Consider the following 22,914-nt stretch of genomic DNA (forward strand, 5'->3'; position numbering starts at 1 on the left):
AAAATTCTGTAATAAACTACGTCGATCTGTGCTGTATTGGTAAATTAGTAAGAGGTTTAAGAATTTAGATTGCACTGTTTCTGTGAAAGTCTGTTGTAACTTGAATTTGAAAAGTAATGTATATAATGGATATTAAATTCTCATTCTAAATATTTTGTATTATGGTATTTACTGGTGTTCGTTGCAGCTGTCATACTAGGATTTAATCCTTAACCAGTCGTGCTATATCTGTTACATTTACACACCGTTGTGCAGTCTCACAGACTGCTTATCAATTTATTAGAAATAATGCATTATATATATATATATATAATGCATTCTGATACACCCTGTATATATATATATATATATATATATACAGGGTGTATCAGAATGACGTTTTAAAAATTTGGGGGACTGTAGAGGATGAAATTTTGAACATTTTGATATAAAGAACCCATAGCCAGAAATGTGATATAAAGTTGCTATAGAACTTTGAACTTTGGTCATATACTGAATGAAACAGCAGAATAAAGTATTTATGACAAGTTTTATTGACAAAACAGTAGAGTGCAATCAAACTGTACATCGAATCAGTGGCTGCACTACTTTAGAGTAAATGTTCAATGTGACGACCACCAACTTCGTTACATCATGTGCAACGAAGTTGGTGGTTTGTCCAACTCTCTGTAAGATACCACACTCCTCTATGATGGTATTAAATGCTGTAAAGATGCACTTTGTAAGCTTGTGAACTGTTCCTACAGGTGTTGCGTACACAAGGGACATTACATAACCCCAGAGAAAGAAGTCAAGAACAATAGCACAATGTCAATGGACGGAAGGGTAGCTACCAAAGTGAAGGGCGGTCAAGCATTTCCTACCGTTGTAGAAACTTTATATCACATTTCCAGCTATGGGTTCCTTATATCAAAACATTCAAAATTTTATCCTCTACAATCCCCCAAATTTTTAAAACGTCATTCTGATACACCCTGTATATGGGTGTGTGATTCTGAATGACTGAATGATAGAAAAATCTCATTTTTAAAAACATTTTTTTTTTCTGAAGTGAAAAATGGCTTTTAAAGATGAGATGCTTTATCTGGTGTTTTGAAAAACATCAAAGCTTTTAAAGAAAATGGTGTCCTCTTTGAAATTAGGGTGATCAAGACATTAAATTTGTATTTTAGAACTGTATAAAAACACTACAATAACAAGCTATAAATCTAAATGCAAAATATATTTTCTTTTATAAATGTTAAAGAATGTATTTAATAAAATTTTTATCTGTTAGGAGTATTCTAATGAAATCCTCCTGGGATGCTGTTATCAGTTTTGTGGATGATGCAATACAAATGATTTTCATTATTTAGAATCTCATCATCTGTTCTTTAAGTTAGATCATTTTTACTTTTACATGATCTACGGTCATGTTTAAGTAAGATGACAATATGGCTTACCAGATACCATATTTATCTAAGGCATATCAAGTGTAGTTATTCAGTTTTGGGGAGCTGAAGGGAGGTATGCGACAACTGGGCAATAGTCAAGTGGGCGACAGAAATTTAAAACTTTTTGCCCACTTAGCAATCATGCGATTTGGTGGATATTTTTTATTTATTTATTATTTTTTTGTAAATATTGGTAAATTATATAAAAATATAAATATAGTTAGGACTTATGAGGTATGAGTTACAAATTATTTCCAACTTAAGAAAAGGAAATGTTTTCAAATAACTTACCGAAGCATCGCTAATTATTTTATGACAGAATGGTTAACAAATTGCATCAAAGAAAATCAGTTCTTCAAAAACAAATTCTTCCAAAGATCTTTTATACTTTTTTGTTTTAACTTATATTGTATTTAATGTATAATGTAATGTATTTTTATTTTTAATGTAATTGTTGTCTTTGTTTTTACGTATATTTAATTTTGGGGTAGACATCAACCGTTCTTTGAGACTTATTTATTTATTTTTACAAGTAAATAGAAAAATACAGTATATAATATGTATAAATATGTTTGTTAATTACAAAATTGTTCTTTTAACTCGTTTAACTCGTTTCTTGAAAAATATTATTTAAATTTACCAGGTAGTAGATCAATAGAAAAGAATGATGATTTTTATAAAGAAAACAAAAAAACTTGTATTTTGTCTATTGTTTACCTCATATTTTGTCACCCAGATGTCTCATACCCAGTTAGCAGTAGCTCAGTTGACTATTGACAATTGTCTGTTGCCTAGTTGTTCATTACCCATTCACTGTTGCCCAGTTGTTCATCACTGATTCACCATCGCCTAGTTGACGGTGTCCCACTGAAGAGTGCCAACTAGGTGATGAGTCTTTGTATCATTACAAACTAATATCTTAAAAAAAAAAGTCTTCAATAGCACAAAAATTGGAGACATCACTGTATTGTATAAAATTTTATTTTAGTTCTTATGAAGTTATGAAGATAGCATACACGCTAACTGTTTACCTTTTGGGTGAACAGTTTATTTTTTCTTCCTCTGCTCACCCTGTAGCTTGCCATTTGGAAATGATCCCCCTTATCACTTTTGAGTGTTTTTAATAATTTTCACAACTACTTTCTTTTAATATTTCTTGATTTTAAATAAGAACTACTAATCATCATTTTAAAAACTACATTATTGTCCAGTTGATGGTGTAAACAGAAATTTTAACATCTTAACAAGATTTTACTGTTGTTTTCTTTTGGTTTGGAAAGATAAACTTTATAGTTAGTCTGAAAATGAGTTCTTGAAAAAGTCATATGATATCAATGGTTTTTTTTACATCTTATATTCTTGTTCATATCATATGAGCATCCAGCAATGTTTCCTTCCTCATCAGGCAAAGCAAGCTCTGGGTGCCTCTGCAGAAACATTCTGAAGAAGAAGACAATAGATTTCACATTATAAGTGAAGTAAAATCTTGTTTTCTCTGTTTGTCTGGACTAATGGGAAATCCTTGTTAGAATGCTTTTAATGAAGGCAACCATCATCTCTGTGGCATAATCAGGATGCAGTTTGGATGATGATGTTTGCCACACTGGTTTTGTGGAGAAATGTCTGATTTTACCAAAAAAGTACAGTGGGTGATCAGTTAATGAACATAATCTGTTCCAAGACTTTGTTCGCTATCCGAATTGTTCGTTACCCGATTATCGATTTACCATAGGTTTTTACGGGAATTTGATTAATTCGTTCTGGAAACTCCACAAAATAAAAAATATATATTTTCTTACTATGTTTATTTATATGTAATAATAAAAATACATATATACACAGTATTGCATTTTTATTAGTCTGTTTTTTCTGTTTGTAAGGGTTAAAGATTCTGTTTAATGTCGATTGCTTTTCTCTCTTCTTCAGGATTGTTCAGAAGTAATTAATAGCATTGTAATTGTAGAGATCACCAAGCCTATTAACCTCACCTTGGTTTTGATGTCATTCTAAGACCGTTGACCGCTGTTCTGACATCCTCCCACTTCTTCAAAAGATCTTTAATAGCAGATATTGGCATTAATCCTCTTTTTCAGAAGAAAACATATCTCATCAAGTTTCTTGGTGTTCTTCATTCAAGACTTCTTGGCGTTCTTCTGTCATCAGATCCGTTTCAGGTTCTTTATTTCTCAGATGTGATTTTTGTTACTCCTTTAGCTGCTTGAGTCTTCTTGATTATACTGTATCTTTCTTAGATAAGATTGAACTGCAGCCTACTGTAGACCTGTTTAAGCCATACTCCCCAGCAACATCAGACATATTCTGCCCACTCTCTATCTTTGCTATTATACTATCACCTTTCGAAAATAAAAACCAGTGCAAAACTTAATGAGTGCCTGCCTGACAGTCTCGCGAATACTATAAAAGAATTGTTTCTGTCAGAAAAATAAAAGGCTGGAATTACAAGGAAAAGTTTCAAAGTTCAGCAGAATACTATCCAATCAGTATATACCGGGTTGAGCATTGATGTCAACATCTCCCACGCTCCGAAAAGTTTTGAATTGTTGCCTGAAGACAAGGGAAGTCCAATTGATATTCATTATTTTATGTTGCTTCTTTTTGTGTTTGTTCTGTGAGATGTTCATTATCCGAACATAAAAATCTCTCGAGAAAGTGTTCATTATCCGATTTGTTCATAGTCCGAACTGTTTGTTAACTGATCACCCACTGTAGTAGTAAACTGTAGCAGTCTGTTAGTTACACCAGCAAGGACAGAAATTTCCTATAACAAACATCAACTTTTTGTCTATTTGCTTGAATCTAAAAACATACAGAAAAACAGACAAACAGGCTTTATGCTACACAATAAGGGTTATTTGAAACTACAATATAAGAGCATACTTTATATGCTCATTAAATGGAAAGCAGTCTCACCTTATAACCAAAAGATGCCTTTCTGCAGGAACATGAGCTGACAGCTTTCATATTCTGACATCATTGGACAGTTTTCAAAGTGATTAGTTCTGTCTTGAAAATATTTTGTCCTAAATTCATAGAATGCATTAAATATTACATGGCAGTCACCCTTTGTCACTCTCTCAAAGCATTGTTTGCAAAATTTAAATGCTTCTCCAATGCTCTTTGCTACAACAGACTTTCCACTCCAATTCATATATAGTTTACCTGAAACTCAGTGCCTCTTGATCATATTTCTTCACCATAATTTTGTTTTTACAATTCCCTTCCATCCAGATTTTTCATGGACTACTATCAAAATTTTTTGTCCTCTTCAGTAGTGCCAGAATTTTCAAAATCCCTAGAATTTGGCTTAAAATTTAAATTACATGAGCTACAATCCTTATCATGCGATGCCATGTCACTTTCTGGGCCACCACAAACAGTTATAGGCCTATAATAAACAGTTAACTCCAAGAAGTTGACTGTTTTCTACATTGTTATTACATAATTTGCATAATTAGATTTTCACATGAAATTGCTTGGAGTAAAGTGATTTTCAGCCAGTCAATGGAGCTACCTTAATTTTGCTACTTTATATAATAAAACTAAAATTGATAATTCTGCAGTTAACTGGTTTTTTTACTGAGCTCTTCAGTTATCAGCTCAATATGAGGCTGATAGCATTAAAAAAGAGCTTAAAAATGCCTATATGTAGACAGTGATAACAATAACCAAATTCTGATTATAATCAAGCAGAGTTTTGTAAGTGTGTAAGTTATATTAACATATATTATGGTATATATGTTTTGGGATGTGCTAATTTTGATGATGATTAATATATATAGTAGACTTCACTTATCTGCAGGTATGATAAGCAAAGTCTACTATATATATTAATTATAAGAAAGTCTGGTAAGATAGAAATACTATCATCAATAAAACATGAATTAATTTTTTTTATCCAGCTTTTACGCAACGTGAATAGTGATGATGTTGATAGTGGAGCTGATGATGATTTTGGGGATTTTGAAGGATTTGAAGTAAGTGAAATATATCATTAATGAATCAAAAACAAATAAATAATAAATAATGTATACTATTTTAATTAAATTATTAAGCTTTTTAATTTATATAGTTTATTATACTTGTTTATTTTATACCCAGAACAAAGGGGGTTATATATCTTGTATTAAATAAAATAGTAATAACTTATATTATTATTTTAAATTATCATCAAAATTCAAAAACAATATTATTATTTCATTAATCTTGTATAGTAAATGTCTTGTGACATGCATAGGATCAAAATATCAGTGCTAAATATCAAAAATGCTGGATTACTAGGTTCTTTCTATTTTTTGTTAGATTTGCTTACAAAGGGTCTATTTATTCTGAATGATTCAAAAATTATTTTTTATACTGCATGCTATTATGCTTTTTTTCCATTTCTTTTTGCATATCAGTCATATTTAATACATTATATGGATGCTACATAAAAATTATCTATTGTTGTACACACTGTTTTTGTGATTTGGCTGTATACAACATAATTTTATTTTTGTACTGATTTCAAACTTTCTAAAAATTTCCTTTTTTTTTTCTTTTCCTTTGACAACTTGTGCTCAAAGATAATGTCACAATATACAGTACAGCAGTGCCTGCAGACTATGAAAACAGAGGGCACAGCTATAAAAAGAGCATCATATATACATTATGCAAGAAGATAACTGTATATATATAGGTATCCCTTGATTAATTCAAGCAATTAATTAATCCCTTGATGCTAATGCATATATTAAAATCACGTTGATCAAATACAGTGATATCTCAGTACTTGACCGAATAATCACAACCCACTAGAATAAATTTTCAGTTAATAACAAATATTTTTATTTTTGTCATCAGTAAAAAAAGTTTTCTATGATAAAAATGAGTAACTAATTTTATAATAAAATAAAACCTTAGAGTTCCCTTAGGGAATTAAGAAAAGGGCATCCTGATGACAAAGAGGACTGCTTTCACAGTCACAAAACCCCAATTCCCACCCTGCATCATGATAAACTCAAGTGTTATAGATTGTCAGATTAGAGAACTTTAGCCTCTTTTACTTTTATATTAATATAATGTATATACTGCATGTGTGCGCACATTAATTGAACTATAAATAAATATGAAGTATCTGAAAATGTTGAAATCTACTTGTTATAATTTTAAATAAAATTATCATAATAAAATAAAATATATAAGAAAGTAAGGAATATATTTAAACAAAGAAAAGCTAGCATAGATAGGCTCTTGCTTAACTTCTCTAGCACTCAAACAGGAGGTTAAGGGAATGAGGAAGTCTGATAATTTTCAGTTATACTATATAAAATTTAAATAATGACAAAAGCTTAAAAGGAGTAGTTATGCTGAATTATGATACATTTCTTTATTTAAGTCTAAAAAACACTAGCTCAAAGTTAAAATTGTGTGCAGCGCAGTCTGTTATGTGAGGTCACTCCTGTCACAACACCAAGGAATTTACATAGGACAAATCAAAACTTTGGTGACTTCTGTGGACATACAACATGTTTGAGAATCAAATAAAAACAAAAATTGTTTACAGAAAAAAATCAGAAGTTATGCTGCATCAAATGAAACTTTGAACTGTAAAAATACAAATATTTTTGTAATCAGATTCTATTCATTGTGTGGGCGCCGGGAGTCGGCCGGTGTCTCGTTCCTCCTTTTTGTCGGCTAACAGGTCCGTGAGACCTGCCCACGTCAAGATGGCGGTTCGGATGAGTTACGCGTTACGCGTTTTTATGCGAGTGGAGGAAGTGAATGGGGTCGACGGTAGAGCGGCGGATGATAATATTCGAATAAAAGACATAGCCAACGGATAATAACAACAACAAGAATTTATTTAAGCTAGCAGGATAATTACAAAAGGGGAGCGCGACGGTCGCCTCTTTCTGTATTCGCTGAGGGAGAGTTTACATAAATTCAGGTCATACCTCGTGATCCGGGTCGGTCTTCGTAGTCGACAATATTCCGTTGATTTTAGGCGGTTTCCCTCGATTTTGTCCGCACGCGCACAGTCTAAAAGACAAACGTAACCGACCCCCCCTTTTCTCTGTCATTGCCCTTTTATTCTCGCGGTCACGAGTTTCAGTTTCGCCAACCCGCGTTTTTCGACTCTGGTTCCTCCTGATTCATATTTTTTTTCTTTTGACTCATATCCCTTTTCCTTCTACTCGCGCGGAAAAAGGATGTATCATTACCGGCTTAATTCCGGTGGGTTCGAACTTTCACAATTGTGTTGAAGTAATAAATGTAATCAGATAGGCAAGTGAGAAAAATTTCCCTGGGAAAAGGAGTCAATTCCCAGGTGACACCTATAAACTTTTGGTGACAGGTCAAGGATCCTATCAAACTAAAGGTGAATTGACTGTATACCAGCAATGGCTTATGGGAAGTATCCAAGGTGAGGATCTTTAATAAATAAGTCAAATGGAAAGATGAGAGAGAGTGTGTGTGTCATCCAAGCCTCCAAATGAGAGAATCATGCCCAAACTTGCTGCTCTCCATAGACTAACCCAGAGAGTTATGTTCAAGTGACCAACCAAGATGAGTTCCATCATCAATGGTCAGTCCTCTCATCGCTGAATAATCTCCTAACATAATAAAAAGCCTTGTTTGGATCACTGGAGAGAAGTGGATAAAGATTGCTTCCACATGAAATTTCCAACAATCTTCACAATCTGTTGAATGTGCAATTGGAATGATTCCTTTCAGACCATTCTGAAGGATTCAAGTATTTATCAACCTCTTATCCACCTACAGAACTCTCACCACTCTCTCTCTCTTTCCAGAATAATAATCAGCAAATGCAATTTCATATCTGTGTATATATTGTCTACTTGGACTTTGTTTATTAATAGGACTTATTGTACTGGTGAAGTTTCTGATTAGCAAAAAGAGGAAATCTTAGTCGTTGCTAATCATAAACTCTACCAGTATAATAAGTCTTATTAATAAACGAAGTCCAAGTAGACAATATATCTACAGAGATGTGGAAAGTAGGGACAAAGAGGTAAAAAGAAGCAATTAGGCCTACATATGTTAAGCACCACTATAAGAAAACTACATAAACTTCCTTGTCTAAATTTTAAATATGTCTTAGAAGAGAAATTTGAAGACTAATCTCTTGTCTCCTCCTTTCTCTAATGGTCATACACTTGCTCACGAAAAAGGTTAAAATCTCCCACATGTGTTTGTCAGTTCTTCCAAGGAAAAACTGACTAGTGTTCAACATCCTGACATTACATAACGTTCATTAATCTAATCATGATATATAAATTGGGCCTTACAGTTAAAAGATTTTATTAAAAAATAATTTATATATTACTAATTATATTATAAAAGGCTTATTTTGAGGGTAGAGTATTTTAAAAAACTGTGAATGCTAAAAATGAGTAAAATTTTTATTAAGTTTGATTCCACTTGAGATATGACACATGACCCCTTTTTCTTAATAGAAACACCTTGACCTTTAATTGCCAAAATTTAATAGCATTAATGCCTCACATTTATAAAGAACCCTGCCAAGTTTCAAAATGTTTGGTTGTCCAGTCCTGAGATATAATGCAAAATAGATGTGTGTGCTCACACAAAACCAGGGACATCAGAATCTGACTAATCACCTTACTTTCCCTACATTATATTCTATAAAAGTTGGAAAAGTAAAAATAGATGTAGTTTTTATTTTGTTTTGCTGCTAACTAGGCTTACATTCTTATTTTCTTCCACAATTAAAAGTTATTCTTAATTTTAAAATCAAATGTAATTTCATAATTTTGATTGATTCAAGTATAGGAATTTCTTCTCATACTAGTAAGGATTGCAAAATTATATTGTGACTGCAATAATGCTAAATAACATAATTTGAAAGATGATCATTTCTCTCTCTATCTCTGATTAATATACAAATTTGAATTGATATGACAAATTGAAATTATACTATATTTTTCAAAATCCCTTTACTGCTAGCAGTGATTGTTAAATATGAGATCAAGAAAATTTAAAATAGTTTATAATTAATCATTTTGTGTAATTCTTTATCTAACTAATATTATTAATACTCCTGATTTAAATAATTTAGGATTTTATAAATTTTCAGTAAGAATTATGTTTACACAAGTAAAGTGTAAACAAAAAATAGCAATATATAGAAATAATATTTTTATCTTTGGATATCATAGTATATTCCTGTTGTTAAATTATCAGTATTAAACAAATAAGATCAATAAGTAGTGATATTTATTTTGTTATTCTTTGATAAAAATATTTTTCTAAATAAGAAGTTTTAAGAAAAATCTTTACACATCTTGGTAATTTTGAAATGAAAGTGATTGCAGTACTCTAGTGCAGTGTTTCTCAACCTGGGGGTCATGGTGACATTAAAGGGAGGTCACGAAACAATAATGAAATCATTTTATGAGAAAAAATCATTTATTATAAACTTATAAACATTTTACTTACAATAAGTACACATGTAAAAAAAAGAAATTAATGTGATTGTTTGCATTTGTTTTTCATTTAAAATTTTCTCCATATGTGGATCTGTGTTAGAAACACACAAAAGCAAATTGTTTTCGTGTGATAAAAGATGATTCCTGTATTTAGTTTGAGATCAAATTACAAAGAGCACGTACACATCAAGTTGGAACTTGTAAATTGCTCATGTATGTACACATCATACATGTATGATCATATCCGTCGCTATAAAGTAATAGGAATAGTTGTATTACATTTTTTATACTGTTGGTATTTTCTTAATGTACAAAATTAGTGCAATGTGGTATATAATATTTTTAAAAATTTACATTTATAATTACAGTCAAAATTCAATTAGTAATAGTAAGGCTTACTGTTATTATTCCTTTGGGTGGGGGGTTGCGAAGTATTAATTTTATTTATATTTACTATTTGGGGGTTCATGGAGCTAAGAAGGTTGAGAATCGCTGCTCTAGTGAAAAGTTTAAGAAGTTAAGAAATCTAAGTTTGAAACAAAACGAGATAGAGAAAACATTTAAATTTCAAATATGTTTCAATATTCTCTCTAGAATTATTTTACTTGCCCACCCGGCAAGTACTGGGTGTTGTCAATAACTTTATTCGGTCTCGAACAAGGTTATTGACAATAGCTTCAACAAAAATTAAAATTGTTTTCATTTTTTTATTGTTATGTTCTTTGCATAGTAAGTACAATTTTATACAATGTACATACTATCACGTCAAACTCTTGGAACATTTTAGATTATCAATAAATGTGAAATAGAGACTTATATCATCTGTAAGATGAATAATGAATTTATAATTAATGTCTTTGTGTTTGATAAAAATATACAACAGTTTGATGCCTTTTTGCAAAATCCAAGAATTAACACATTTTGAGCTATGCTGGTATTGTCATAAAGAAGTGATATCTATGTAAAAATAGTTACTGAATTATTATGTATGAATACTGTATTTGAAAAGGAAAAAAAAAACATTTAGTTTGTGTTTGTTCAGAAAAATTGTTTGCACTTATAATAAATTTTGTTTTAATTTATTATTATTAAAATTTATCATGTTTGAATTAAGTATGAATTTTTAATTAAAAATTTAATTTTGTCTAACATCTTTATTTTTATCTTTCTAAATTTTTAAAAAATTTGTATTGTATTTTCAGGGAGCAGGTATAGAAGCACAAGCTGCACCATCTCCATGGGCAACATTTCCAGGTAAATACTATTTTACTTTCAGTTGGATTAAATATTTAATTTGACATATTTGATATTGATTTTAAATTATAATTAAAAGTAATGTAAATGACAAAGTAAAAATTGTTCACATTTTCAGTTTCCTTCATTTGATAATTATATAAAACATGTAATACTTCCTGAAGAGAATTTAATTAGTTAAGATTTAATTTTCTGTTAATTAATGTTTTCTTGAATTACTTTTAAAAGAAATATGCTATTTTGTTTCATAAATAATTTTGTGCTTGTAAAATAATTTGTTTTTCATTTAAAGTGCATGAAAATTAAATTTATATATGAAGGGACTATCCATCTGTAAATTTTTAAGTGTATGAAAAATTTTTTTTATGTATTTATTAATACAATAAATTCTTTACATAAAACGTTAAAATTGCAACAGTTACTATAATGTTTTATTCTAAACTTCATTTTATGCACAAAAAATATTAATGTATAATATTGTGCAAACATGTATTTTGGAGTATGTTAAAATTTTACAAAATATAAAAATCTTTTATTGTAAATGATTTTACACTTAAAAATATATAGATATTTTTTACTAGTTTTATACGTAAATAGCCAACAAACCTGACATTGCCTGGGTTAAAAAGCAAATCAACTTTTAATATGATTTCTCATTAATTAATTTCAACACACAAGAATTGTCTAAATAGTTTTATGTTTTTGTAAAATCTCTGAAATGGTTGGATGGGCTACCAACATAAACCAGTTATAATTTTTGTTGCTACACAACACCCTATTGGGATTGAGGGGTGGGCTTTCAATACCTTTCAACTAACAGTTACTCTAACAGCTAATTGTATCACTTCATGTTGTGAGCTGTCATTCCTTTTTGAGATCTGTTGGATTACATTTGTATTTGCCTGATGATGGTAAATTTATTTACCAAAAGTGCTTGCTTTTTGTTGTCATATATTATTAAAGTAACACCAAAAAATAAATTTTTCCTGTTATCTATGATAATATTGATGTTATCTAATATAGATTAATGAAGATATATTACAAATGAATAAATCCATAACATCTTTTTATAACTATTGCAGTTATCCTTTTTTTTCTAAATTAATCACATTTTATTCTAATAGATAATGTTTTTTTATTATTTAGCTATATATTAATTATTTTGTTACTATTATCTTTCAGGGCTTACCATATGTAGAGACTGATTTTCAGATTTTAGTTTTTATTCAACATTAAAATACAATACTTAATTAATTTTAAAATAAAATTCTTATTCAAATTTAAATTTAATTATGGCAAAATGAAAACAAGAATTATATTTATGATTTATTAATAATGAACTTGTACTGGATATTACTAAAACACTTCATGTGTAATGTAATAGCATGTCCAGTTTATGGTTGAATTTTAAAATATGTCCAACGTGATCATTTTAAATTCATTAGTTTATAATAAAACAGCCTAAAAAAATGTAAACTGATGAGGGCATGATGCCAAAATGCATATTTATTAATAGGCTGTAAATTTGAATTAGAATTTTATTGTAAAATTAGTTGAGTATTGTATTTTAATGTTAAATAAAAACTAAAATCTGAAAATCAGTCTCTGCATATGATAAGCCCTAAAAGATAATAGTAACAAAATGATTAGTAATGGTAAATAGAAGGGCTAGAAGCATGCAAATCGAACAGGCATTAATAAACAAATTTTCAAATAAATTAAAATATTTAATTTTGTTTTTTCTTAAGTTACACTAAATATATAATATAAAAACTAACATCATCATTTCATTTTTTATTGTGTTGTCAAATAGAGATTGGCTTTTTTAAAATATCTCTTCTATTTTATAAAATAATAATAATAGTTTTTTTACAGAATTTTGAAACCTGTTGATACTTTGCAACATTTTTATACACACATTAAGTAAATTATTCATATTTATGATCACAAATTTTAAATATATTGAAATTATAAATAATAAAAAGTTTTATATAGTGTAAACAGAAGAAAATAATGCAATTGGATATTAATAAAATAATTATTTTTAAACCTGTAAATGAAAAATTCAAAAATAAATTTAAAAAAGTACTCCAAAAATAAAAATTCAATTGTATTTGAAATATTTTATATTTTAATATAAAATATAATTAATAATTATCTTTATAAGAATTACTTGAATTTGTAAATAGTTAATTTTTTTAATAAGTCATTAAAATAGTTTTTAGTTATAAAGTATATTTTTATATTAATAATCGGTATATTCCGCAGGAGAATCGGTTTTAATTCGACCATTCAATATATAGAGTTTATTTTCTTTTATGAAGTTTAACAGCTTGTTCCCCAAATTATTAACCTGTTTGTCTTTTGATACTCGACTATTGCTAATTAAATGATTTGGTCCCTTATATTTGGAATCCATTTCCTCACCAATACGAGAATTGAAATTGCCCAATATAATAATATATGGAGTTATATAGAACCATGACTCTATAACTTTAAATATTTCATTTAAAGTATTTACATCCCCAGGAGGAATATAAGTTAATAATATCATCATTATTTGGTTATTCTTATTTAATTCTTTGTTTCCAATTATTGTGATGAGAAGTAATATATAGTTCCTTGATTTTTTAACTTGAATTATTTTACATTATTCTCTTTCCAGCAATAAACATAAGCCGCCACTTGGTCTTCCGAGCCCAACTGGTTTACTTGCAATTGAGAATTCAATTAAAAATTTTTTCGAGAAATTTGCAGTATAAAATTTTTCCGTTGTTATCCAAGTTTCCGTTATACCAGTAATAGCCGGATCATATCTAGTATACAAAGAATTAATAACTGAAGTTTTATTTTTTAGACCTTGACAATTCCAATTTAATATATCAAAGGAGGAATTTTTATTAGATTTATTCGTACTTTGGGTTTGCCTTTGTTTTGTATTATATCAACTTCCCAAAACTATCGTTTTATGGTAAGGTAAAAAAGTATCAACATATACCAAACTTTTCAAGTTAATATTATAAGTAATTTTCTCAGATCCTGATAGTAAGATATCATTATGTAGTTTAGCCTGTGCATTTTGTTTCCGTATTTCATGTAACACTGGAAGTAAATTTTTTCGTCTTATTCTTGTATTTTTATTAAGATCTGGGGATATTTGAGCATCTCTCCAATCTTCTAACTGGTTTTGCATTTTTTTCTGAAGAAAAGCAGAAAACATTCGATTACGGAGTTGACTATTTTTAAAAATTATTTTAGTAGTAGTTTTTGGTGGTTTTGTTAACTGAATCACATCTATAATGTCCTCTTGAGTTAAATCACAAATTTCCAATAAGGAAGTAATGAAATTATGGATTTCTTCTTTAGAAACAGATTTCGAATTAGGATAATTATATATTATAATATTATTACGATTAATATCATTAACTAAAGAATCTAATCTAAATTGTGTAAGATCCTTCTCATTTTGCATAGTGTTTATTTGTTGTCGTAAATTCGCTATTTGTTCCTCCAATTCTACTTGTTTTTCCTTAACTTCGTTTAAATTCTCATGCATTAAGTTTAATTCTTCCTTAAAATCTTTTATTTGCTTAAATAACTTATCATTAGATGTTTTTATTAAATTAGATATCTTATTCCATAGAATGGCAGATGAAGTGTCCAATAGCTCGTCCGGGTTATTTGGTAAAGAATCAAGTACATTTGGCTCACCTGAATCATCTTGAGTATTGCGTTGGTCTGATATTTCATTAATTTTCTTAGCTTCCATATTAGTGCCTTGTAAGTTTTTATCCAGTTGTAATTTATAATCAGTAATTAATCGGGAACTTGTTGCAATATCGTCATTACGTTTACCTGCTGATTTGCTTCTGGTGAGCGGTGGTCTTCCACGTTTAACTGGAGAACGTTGCATTGCTATGAATACTAAACTTTTTGTTAATATTATAGTCCTATAATTATTAGTTTCTTTTAAAGTCAAAATTGATTAAATCAATTATTTAATTTAAAAAATCATCACCGATGAAGTGAGAAAAAATTTCACCAGCCTTTTTATATTAATAATTATGTTAAGCATGTTTCAAATAAAATATTATTTGAAATAAATTAATAAAGTGGTTAAACATGTTATAGTTAATCACTTTATTGTTAATCACTTATGTTATAGTTTGTTAATCACAATTGTTAATCACTTTATGTTATAGTTAATCTTACATTAAAGAAGTTATATAGAAGTCTTTGAAATAACCAAAAAAAACCTTGATGGCAAGCATCTCATACCAAAAGGATAAAAACTTCCTTTATGTAAAATGAATCTTGAAACACTTTTTTGCAGAATTATTTCAACATAATTTATCATTTATCAAATGGTAGAACATTCTTCATCAAAAAATTTATTTATATTTCTCTTTTACAATACATAAAGCAGATGTTTTGGATATACAAGGTGTCCCAAAATCAATATCTGTAAATAGAAATTAATATAATTTGTATGTATCATTTATTTAATGTATGTTTAAATGAGCCTTTTGTACATTTTTAACTTGTCTTTAATATAATAAATGAAATAGTTATCAAATCCTTAATACATAGATCAGAAACAAAAAAGAAATCCAGAAGGTTTATAGGATTTAGAGGCTTAAGTTCTATAGGATATTCAAAATCTTATAAAAACTTAAAGAAAAATTATTGTTTGGAGAATGAGAAATTTTCTTAGCAAGTTGACAGCTTATTAATGCATATACATTAATGTATTAATATATATAAAATAACTAATATATTTTTTTTTTACTGTCGTGAAGTATTTGATTAAACTTGTCAAGGAAAGAGTTCTAATATAGTAAGAAAGGTTAATTTCACATGAAAGTTATTTGTCATTTTGATATGAAGACTTGCTCTTTCAGAATGTTCAGATTCAGAATGTCAAAACTTCTCCAAAAATGCAATATAATATAAACTAAATTTGAATTAATTGAAAATATTTGATTAAACTAATTAGTAATAATTTAATGCAAGTATATATAAAGTATCAAATTAAAAATATAAAAATTATTACTTTACTCTGCTTATCTTAATAAAGTTCTTAACTTAATTATAAATATACATTCTTATCATTTTTTTTTTATTAGTCAATATTTAAAAATAAATATTTATAATTATATTAAAAATTTTAATTAAAAATATTAATTTGTATATTAACAATTTATAAATTTTTACTTTATATTTCAATGTGCTTTCATAATTATATTATAAAAAACAAGTTTTGTTTCATTAATATGTATATATTAATTTGCAAGATATAATTTGTTTAGTGAATTTTGAAGTTGTATAATTTTTTTCTTATAGATCTTCTTCCTGTTCAAACAAGTCCAGTCACTCCATTAGATGAAGGAGATGCAGGACAACCAAGAGTGTTGTCAAACACACACAACGGAGAATCATGGTTACGTGGTGTTGGTGGTGCTATATCTCGTCAGTCACAAGATTTGCATCCAGGTGATGGGTGTTCTAATTCTCAAGGAATATCAAGAATATATAATCCTCCGGATGTTTCTCTTGGAACAGCTAATAGAAATCCTTCTGATAATATTCATGGTAATAAAACATATTTACATTAATTCAAAATTTATTTTATCTTGAAATAATTTGTGCATGTGCATACACTTTGTATGCACATGCACAAATACATGAAATGTATCTAATTTTGCAATAAAATATAATAATTAATGTTTCCAAATATTTTTGTTCATTTTGTTTAGATATTTATAGATTATATTTTATAATATTTTTGAGAACTACTAATAATTCATGTTATTACAGATTATTAAAATTAAAGTTTCTAAGAATTTATTTTAAATGATTTTTACAAATAATAATACAGATTTGCAGATATGAAGTAGATATTTTGATAAATATAATTACACAAAGATAAATTTATTCATTAAATTTTTTCTTTAGGTTTTAATAAGTTTGAATCATAACAATTTAGTATGAAATTACCTGCTACTTGGAAATTGTTATTTCAATTAGTTTAATTGGTGATTTAGCATCACTTATCTTGATAAATTTCTCTTGTTTGCATTAATAATTTTTGTCATACAATAGGGATGAAGTTTACTGTATCAAGGCATACAGAAAACATTTTTTTGTCACTTTATAGAAATTACCATTTTTGAAATAAGTTGCTCTGTAAGTTGTATGTATCTCCTAGATTTAAAGGCTGTGGATTTAAACGCATGTTGAGTGGTATGAACACTAGTTTAATGCAACGTAAATTCTTAACATAAGGATGTGTCAGCAGTTATCAATTAGTAAAAATACTTCTTGCTTCTTTCTTTGCCTATTCTCACAGTTTGTCACAGAAAATGTCAGAGCTGTTCAATTGAATTTTGTAGTTTACCAGTAGTCTTTTCTACTTCTGAACATTAAATTGATGGGAAATCCAACAAAATATGTTGCAAATTGTTTTACTATTAATAACAGATCAAAACTAAAATTTAAAATGTAAATTACTAATGAATGAAAATTCTCAATGATATAATTTTCTAAGTTTGTTATTAATGGGCTGTTAGATGAACTTTGGGAATCCCCCAGTGAAATAAGAAAACTGGTATAGTATATTTTTCAATTCGTGACAAAATAAAAAAAAAAAATTAGATAAATAAATGTACATGTTTTAGTTAATAAAAAGCAAAAATTTCCATATTAGGCAATTTTAAGTACCATATTTTAAAAATGCTTTAAAGGACTCCTTATCTTGGGTTATATGCTTCTATGTTACATTCATCATGCTGCCAGAAAAGGCGGCTTTTACCTAAAAATCCAAATCCTAATAGTAATTTGATGATATTTTTTGTATACATTATAAACAATAACTTATCATTGTTTTTAAACATACACTATTGTTTTTGAAATAAAACGGATACGTACCTGCTACTCAAACAATATCATTCACAGCTCATCATTCATTCTGTTTAGTCCAATTTCAATAGAACAAAGCTAAATCCATTAAATCACCTGTACATTGTTTGCTACATACAAAAGTTTATTACATGTAGATTTGTCATTGCTGGAAAAAATAACATTGGTCTTATGGTTATTTCACTATTTCATTCATGTTCATTATAAATGAATTCTGCTATAACTATACACTTGAAATAACAGTTTAAAAATCAATAAAAAAAATCAATAAATATTTTTTAAATATTTAAAAAATCAAGAATATAGTTTCTATATATATGCAAAACCAGATATAATTAATTTACATTTTGCTATCTTATTAATTCAAAAACATTGAACAAGTAAGATTTATTTCAAGTTAGAATTCTCTATATATCTCTCTACATATTGACATCAAATTGTCTTTTCAAGTTGTTACATAATTTTTATAATGTTAATATAATTTTTTTCTTTTGCAGGTTTAATTATAGTTTTAAATATATAAAATAAATTAAACATATTTTATTTATTGCTTTATTTATAAAAGATGCAAATATTAAAATTTAATATGATCTCTATCTTGGGCTTGAAATGTTTCCTTGTATCATCATAGTAATATTAGTACTCATTTTGCTTTTATTATATTTTAAGTATATTTAACAAAATTGTTTTCTATAATATGTTTTATTACTTCAAAAACACCAGTTTTATTAATTTTCCTGTCTTCTGCATTAGCTTAATATAAGGCATCAAATTCTGTTTGAACTGTGAAATTGATATGTGCATATTTTCTAATGAATGCATTTAAGTACTACTAATTAAATGCAAGTTTAATCAGTTTTTCTCATTTTAAATTTTTAAATATTTTGAAATTTTATTTATTTATTCCTTTTATAGTTTATATCATGAATGAAAATAATAATTAGGTTAATAATTAATTTCAAATCTTTTTATATTAAATTTTTATATTATTTATACCTTATAAACATTTTTTTTAAATGTTGTATGATTATTTAATGTTATATCAATAATTTTACAGTTCAGTCTGCATCTTCCAGTAATGTATCATTTGATTCTAGACAAGTTTCATTTCAAATTGCTACTTTAGAGAGACAATTAAATGAATCTCACATGCAAAGAAGTTCTCTAGAAGAACAAGTTGTTCAATTAAGGCAAAGAAATAATGAACTTGAACAGAATTTAGCAGAAAGCCACACACAGTTACAAGAGTTAAGACAGAGACTTCAGGAGAGTCAGGTTTTCTAACTATTCATTTATTAAATTTTAAAACATTGCATCATTTTTGTATTAATTGTAATATGTTTTTAATTTTAAATTCAAAATTAATTTAACTTTTATTTTGATGAATACTTTCATATGTTATAATATAAGTATTCTTTAACTTTTTATATGTATTTAAATGTAAATTTTAAAAATTTGCAGTTACTAGATATATCAGAAAATTTTGTCATATTTTTGAGAAAAAATTATATTGCAACTATTTCCTGCTATGTTTATTTTCAATAAAACTTGGCAACTCTCAGTTTTGTGATTTTTCTTCTCTTTGTAGTATATCCCAAGAATCTGTTTTAAGTAACCTCTTCTTTATTGTTTATCTTGATATTGCTATACCTTTTATTGATTCAGACATTAATAACTTATGTCAATGATCTTAAAATCTTAAACTCCAATTCATTCTCCCTTCACTCTTATTTAAACAATATTATTTAAATAGGATTGAAGGGAGAATGAATTGTTTGAATAGGGTTGAAAAAACTATTAAAGTATTTGTAAAATACAATGAACTTATTTAAAATTTGACATTCTACACAGTCAGTACAGCAAGTGTTTTCCAGGCCATTTGCAGTGATTTGTATCTATCTGTTCTCTGGTACCGTGAGTTCCTCTCATCAGTCCTCTCTCTCAATGACTTCTTTCAATTTTGTATCCATGTCCCAGGGTAGCAATTTAGCATTCCTAAGGCCAATCAACTTCAACTGGTGGGGTTTTCAGATTAACAGTGAGGATAGTGTCAGTCTGCCTCATAGAAATCTTATTGACTGTTATAAAACTCTTAACTTACCAATAGTCATATGTTCCACTTAATTCTTCTTTTAGTTGATAGATTTGTCTAGAAAGCCATCAATTGGCATTAAGTAAAAAATTGGATAGTTAGAATCATGAAGTAATAGTAAAATAAAAACAGAGATTGGCACTAAATGTTGATGGACAGCCCCATGGTCAATATTGACAAAACTAATTTATTGAAAAAATAATGCAAAATGTCTTATAGTTATGTGTAATTAGCAAACTAAGCAGGAATTCACAGTAGTGGTGAGCAACAGGTTGTTCAAATGATTAAGAAAATCTAAATTGATAGATAGCATGCAAGTGCCCGACATGTTTGTTGCTTGCCTTCCTGTAGACTTAACACTGTATCTTTGCCATTCTGCCACACCTGAAATCATTGCATCTTTCTCAAATCTTTCTTCAGCAGCATCATTTACAGCATAAGAGCTTTAATTTCATACCTGAACCATATACTCAAACTAAGTTGGAAAACTGAAATCCTCTTTCAGTTAATATAGATACGAAATTAGTTTTACCCCATAAGCTTGTGGAGAATGGCATGTGGGGAAGAATCATGATTGTCTTGCTGCTATTATTTGTGCAGTTGTTTCTCAGTTATTATGCTTTGAATTATATTTGCTGTTTTATAATATTAAAAAACATTTATTTTGTGCTTTTTATTTGAAATAAAATTATTTTGTAGGGAGCAGCCATTTCTAAATAGCAGTCTAATTCACATTTAATTTACTTTTTGTTAGCAATTCCTTTACACCTGGGTTTTCTCATTTTGTGTAACTTATCAATACCCTTTGCATAAAATATTATTTTTACAACTAATATACTTTTCTAATTTGAAAAATCATGCTTGTTAGTTATTGAAGAATCATCTAAAAATTTTTAACTGAAATGGAAATATCTGAAGTTCAATGTTTAGAGAATAGGCCGGATCATTTATAAATATGTTTTAGCCCAACTGAGACAATTTTTACATAAACAATCATCACAAAACCTGATAAATTTGTAAATCCAAACAACCACAGATTACTTTGGGCTACTTTTCTGTGATTATATTTAATCAATTACTAAATAATTTGTTACAAGAGGGTGGTGTTAGACACCATCTCTTATTAAATTTAATAATTATAATTAAATTAACATTTATTAAATAATTCAGACTATTCTTGAAGAAAAGAATCTGCCTGGAGCAGGACTCAAACCCCGAACTCCCACTTTCTGTGTGGATGCATTGCCAGTTATGCTATTTGAGCTTTCAGTCCGATTTTCTCTTCCAGGCTATTTAAATATGATATAACCATTCTTGGTTACTTGTGGTGTAAATTATTTAGTAAATGATTAAATATAATTGTGGAAAAGTAGCTCAATGTAATCTGGTGGTTGTTTGGCTGAGATATCAAAACTGAATGTATTCAAACATTATCATATTAGAAGACAGACCATGCCTTTTCTGTTTGATAGAGTTGGATGTTTAGCTTTAATTGCATGTCTAAATTTTTTAATGTTTAATGAGGATTTTGAAAATTTATCAGGTTGAAGCAACCTCTAGACTTTTTCTATTTCACTCTATGCAGAATGCTTTCTTTTAGTAGTGAAAAGTTTGTTTTGCAATATTTGGAGCAAACTATCTGTAGTTCCAATATGTTTTTTTTTTTCTTATAGAATTATTAATGACAATTTATTTAACATTATTATTTGTTAACAAATCTAAAAATAGTTGAAATTTGTGATTCAAGCAACTGGAAGTGGCAACTCAAATATCTGTTTTGTTTATTTTATTTACCCAAAATAGTATCCATTTCAATTATTTCAAAACAAATCAAAGTTAATGAGTATGATCTAATAATTTTGAATGTGGCACACCAAATTTTTTTGCTACCGTCATTAACATCATTCTTGTATATAGATCTTTCTTCAGTAGAGTTCTGAAAATATTGTTGTCAAACTTTCATGACTTTCTAGAATAAGTTTCATCTTTCAGAAATCAATGTTTTAGTTTTAAACACTGTAAATTATTTTTAAATTGTGTAAATTTCTAGCATCAATTACTGCATTGTTTCTTTCTTTGTAAATCTTAAAGTACACAGTATCATAAATGCACTTTATCCATCAACATAGTTATTTTTCAGTTACTCTGAGTAAAGAAAGTATTGAATTTAATTTCTATCTGGATTAGTTTAATTTGAGTAATAAAAGCAAAAAATAAATGATTGCCTTTAGGTAAGCATTTAAGGAAATTTTTTAATATTTTGTATGAAAAGATAGCAGAATTTTTTGACATATCTAATAATTGAAAATTTATCATTTTAAAACTGATAATATAGAATCTATAGATTTCTTTCAATTACATAATTTTATTTGTTAAATAATTATTTTTATTGATTTAAATGAAAATAGAATATATATTTTATTTACATTATAGAATAATCTAGAACAAAGGTTATCTGAACTGAGAGTTTCTACTGACCAAAGTTGGATATTAGCAATTCAACAATTACAGGTGGAAAATATTATTAAACTTATAAAACCAATTTTATGTATAGATGTATGTATTTAAAATTATCTACTATTGAATTTTATTTAAAATATTGTAAAATATATTTATTTAGGAAGTTGTGGCTTCAATAAAAGATACTTGGGCTAATGAAAAATCAGAGGTTGAAGGATTGAGATGTTGTGTTCAAGAATTAAAAGCATTAGTGAATAAACAGGTATAACAGTTTTAAATAAATGAT

At 27.9% G+C, this 22,914-nt stretch overlaps 1 protein-coding gene across 2 annotated transcripts in view; it reads left to right on the forward strand.

Moving 5' to 3' along the window:
• The window catches only part of LOC136985293 (coiled-coil domain-containing protein 91-like), a 28,956-nt gene that overhangs the window by 645 nt on the left and 5,397 nt on the right, over positions 1–22,914 (forward strand). Inside the window, exons 2-7 of one of the 2 annotated variants that reach the window (XM_067282541.1) lie at positions 5,354–5,428; positions 11,107–11,158; positions 16,502–16,750; positions 19,134–19,351; positions 22,602–22,679; positions 22,789–22,890. In XM_067282541.1, the coding sequence (XP_067138642.1) occupies positions 5,354–5,428; positions 11,107–11,158; positions 16,502–16,750; positions 19,134–19,351; positions 22,602–22,679; positions 22,789–22,890 (774 nt within the window). Of the gene's footprint in view, positions 1–5,353; positions 5,429–11,106; positions 11,159–16,501; positions 16,751–19,133; positions 19,352–22,599; positions 22,680–22,788; positions 22,891–22,914 lie in introns of both variants that reach the window. The other variant, XM_067282542.1, reaches the window with a different exon arrangement.

This window comes from Centruroides vittatus, unplaced genomic scaffold (genome assembly GCF_030686945.1).
Source record: "Centruroides vittatus isolate TY-2023 unplaced genomic scaffold, ASM3068694v2 contig_958, whole genome shotgun sequence".
NCBI classification, from domain to species: Eukaryota; Metazoa; Arthropoda; class Arachnida; order Scorpiones; family Buthidae; genus Centruroides; species Centruroides vittatus.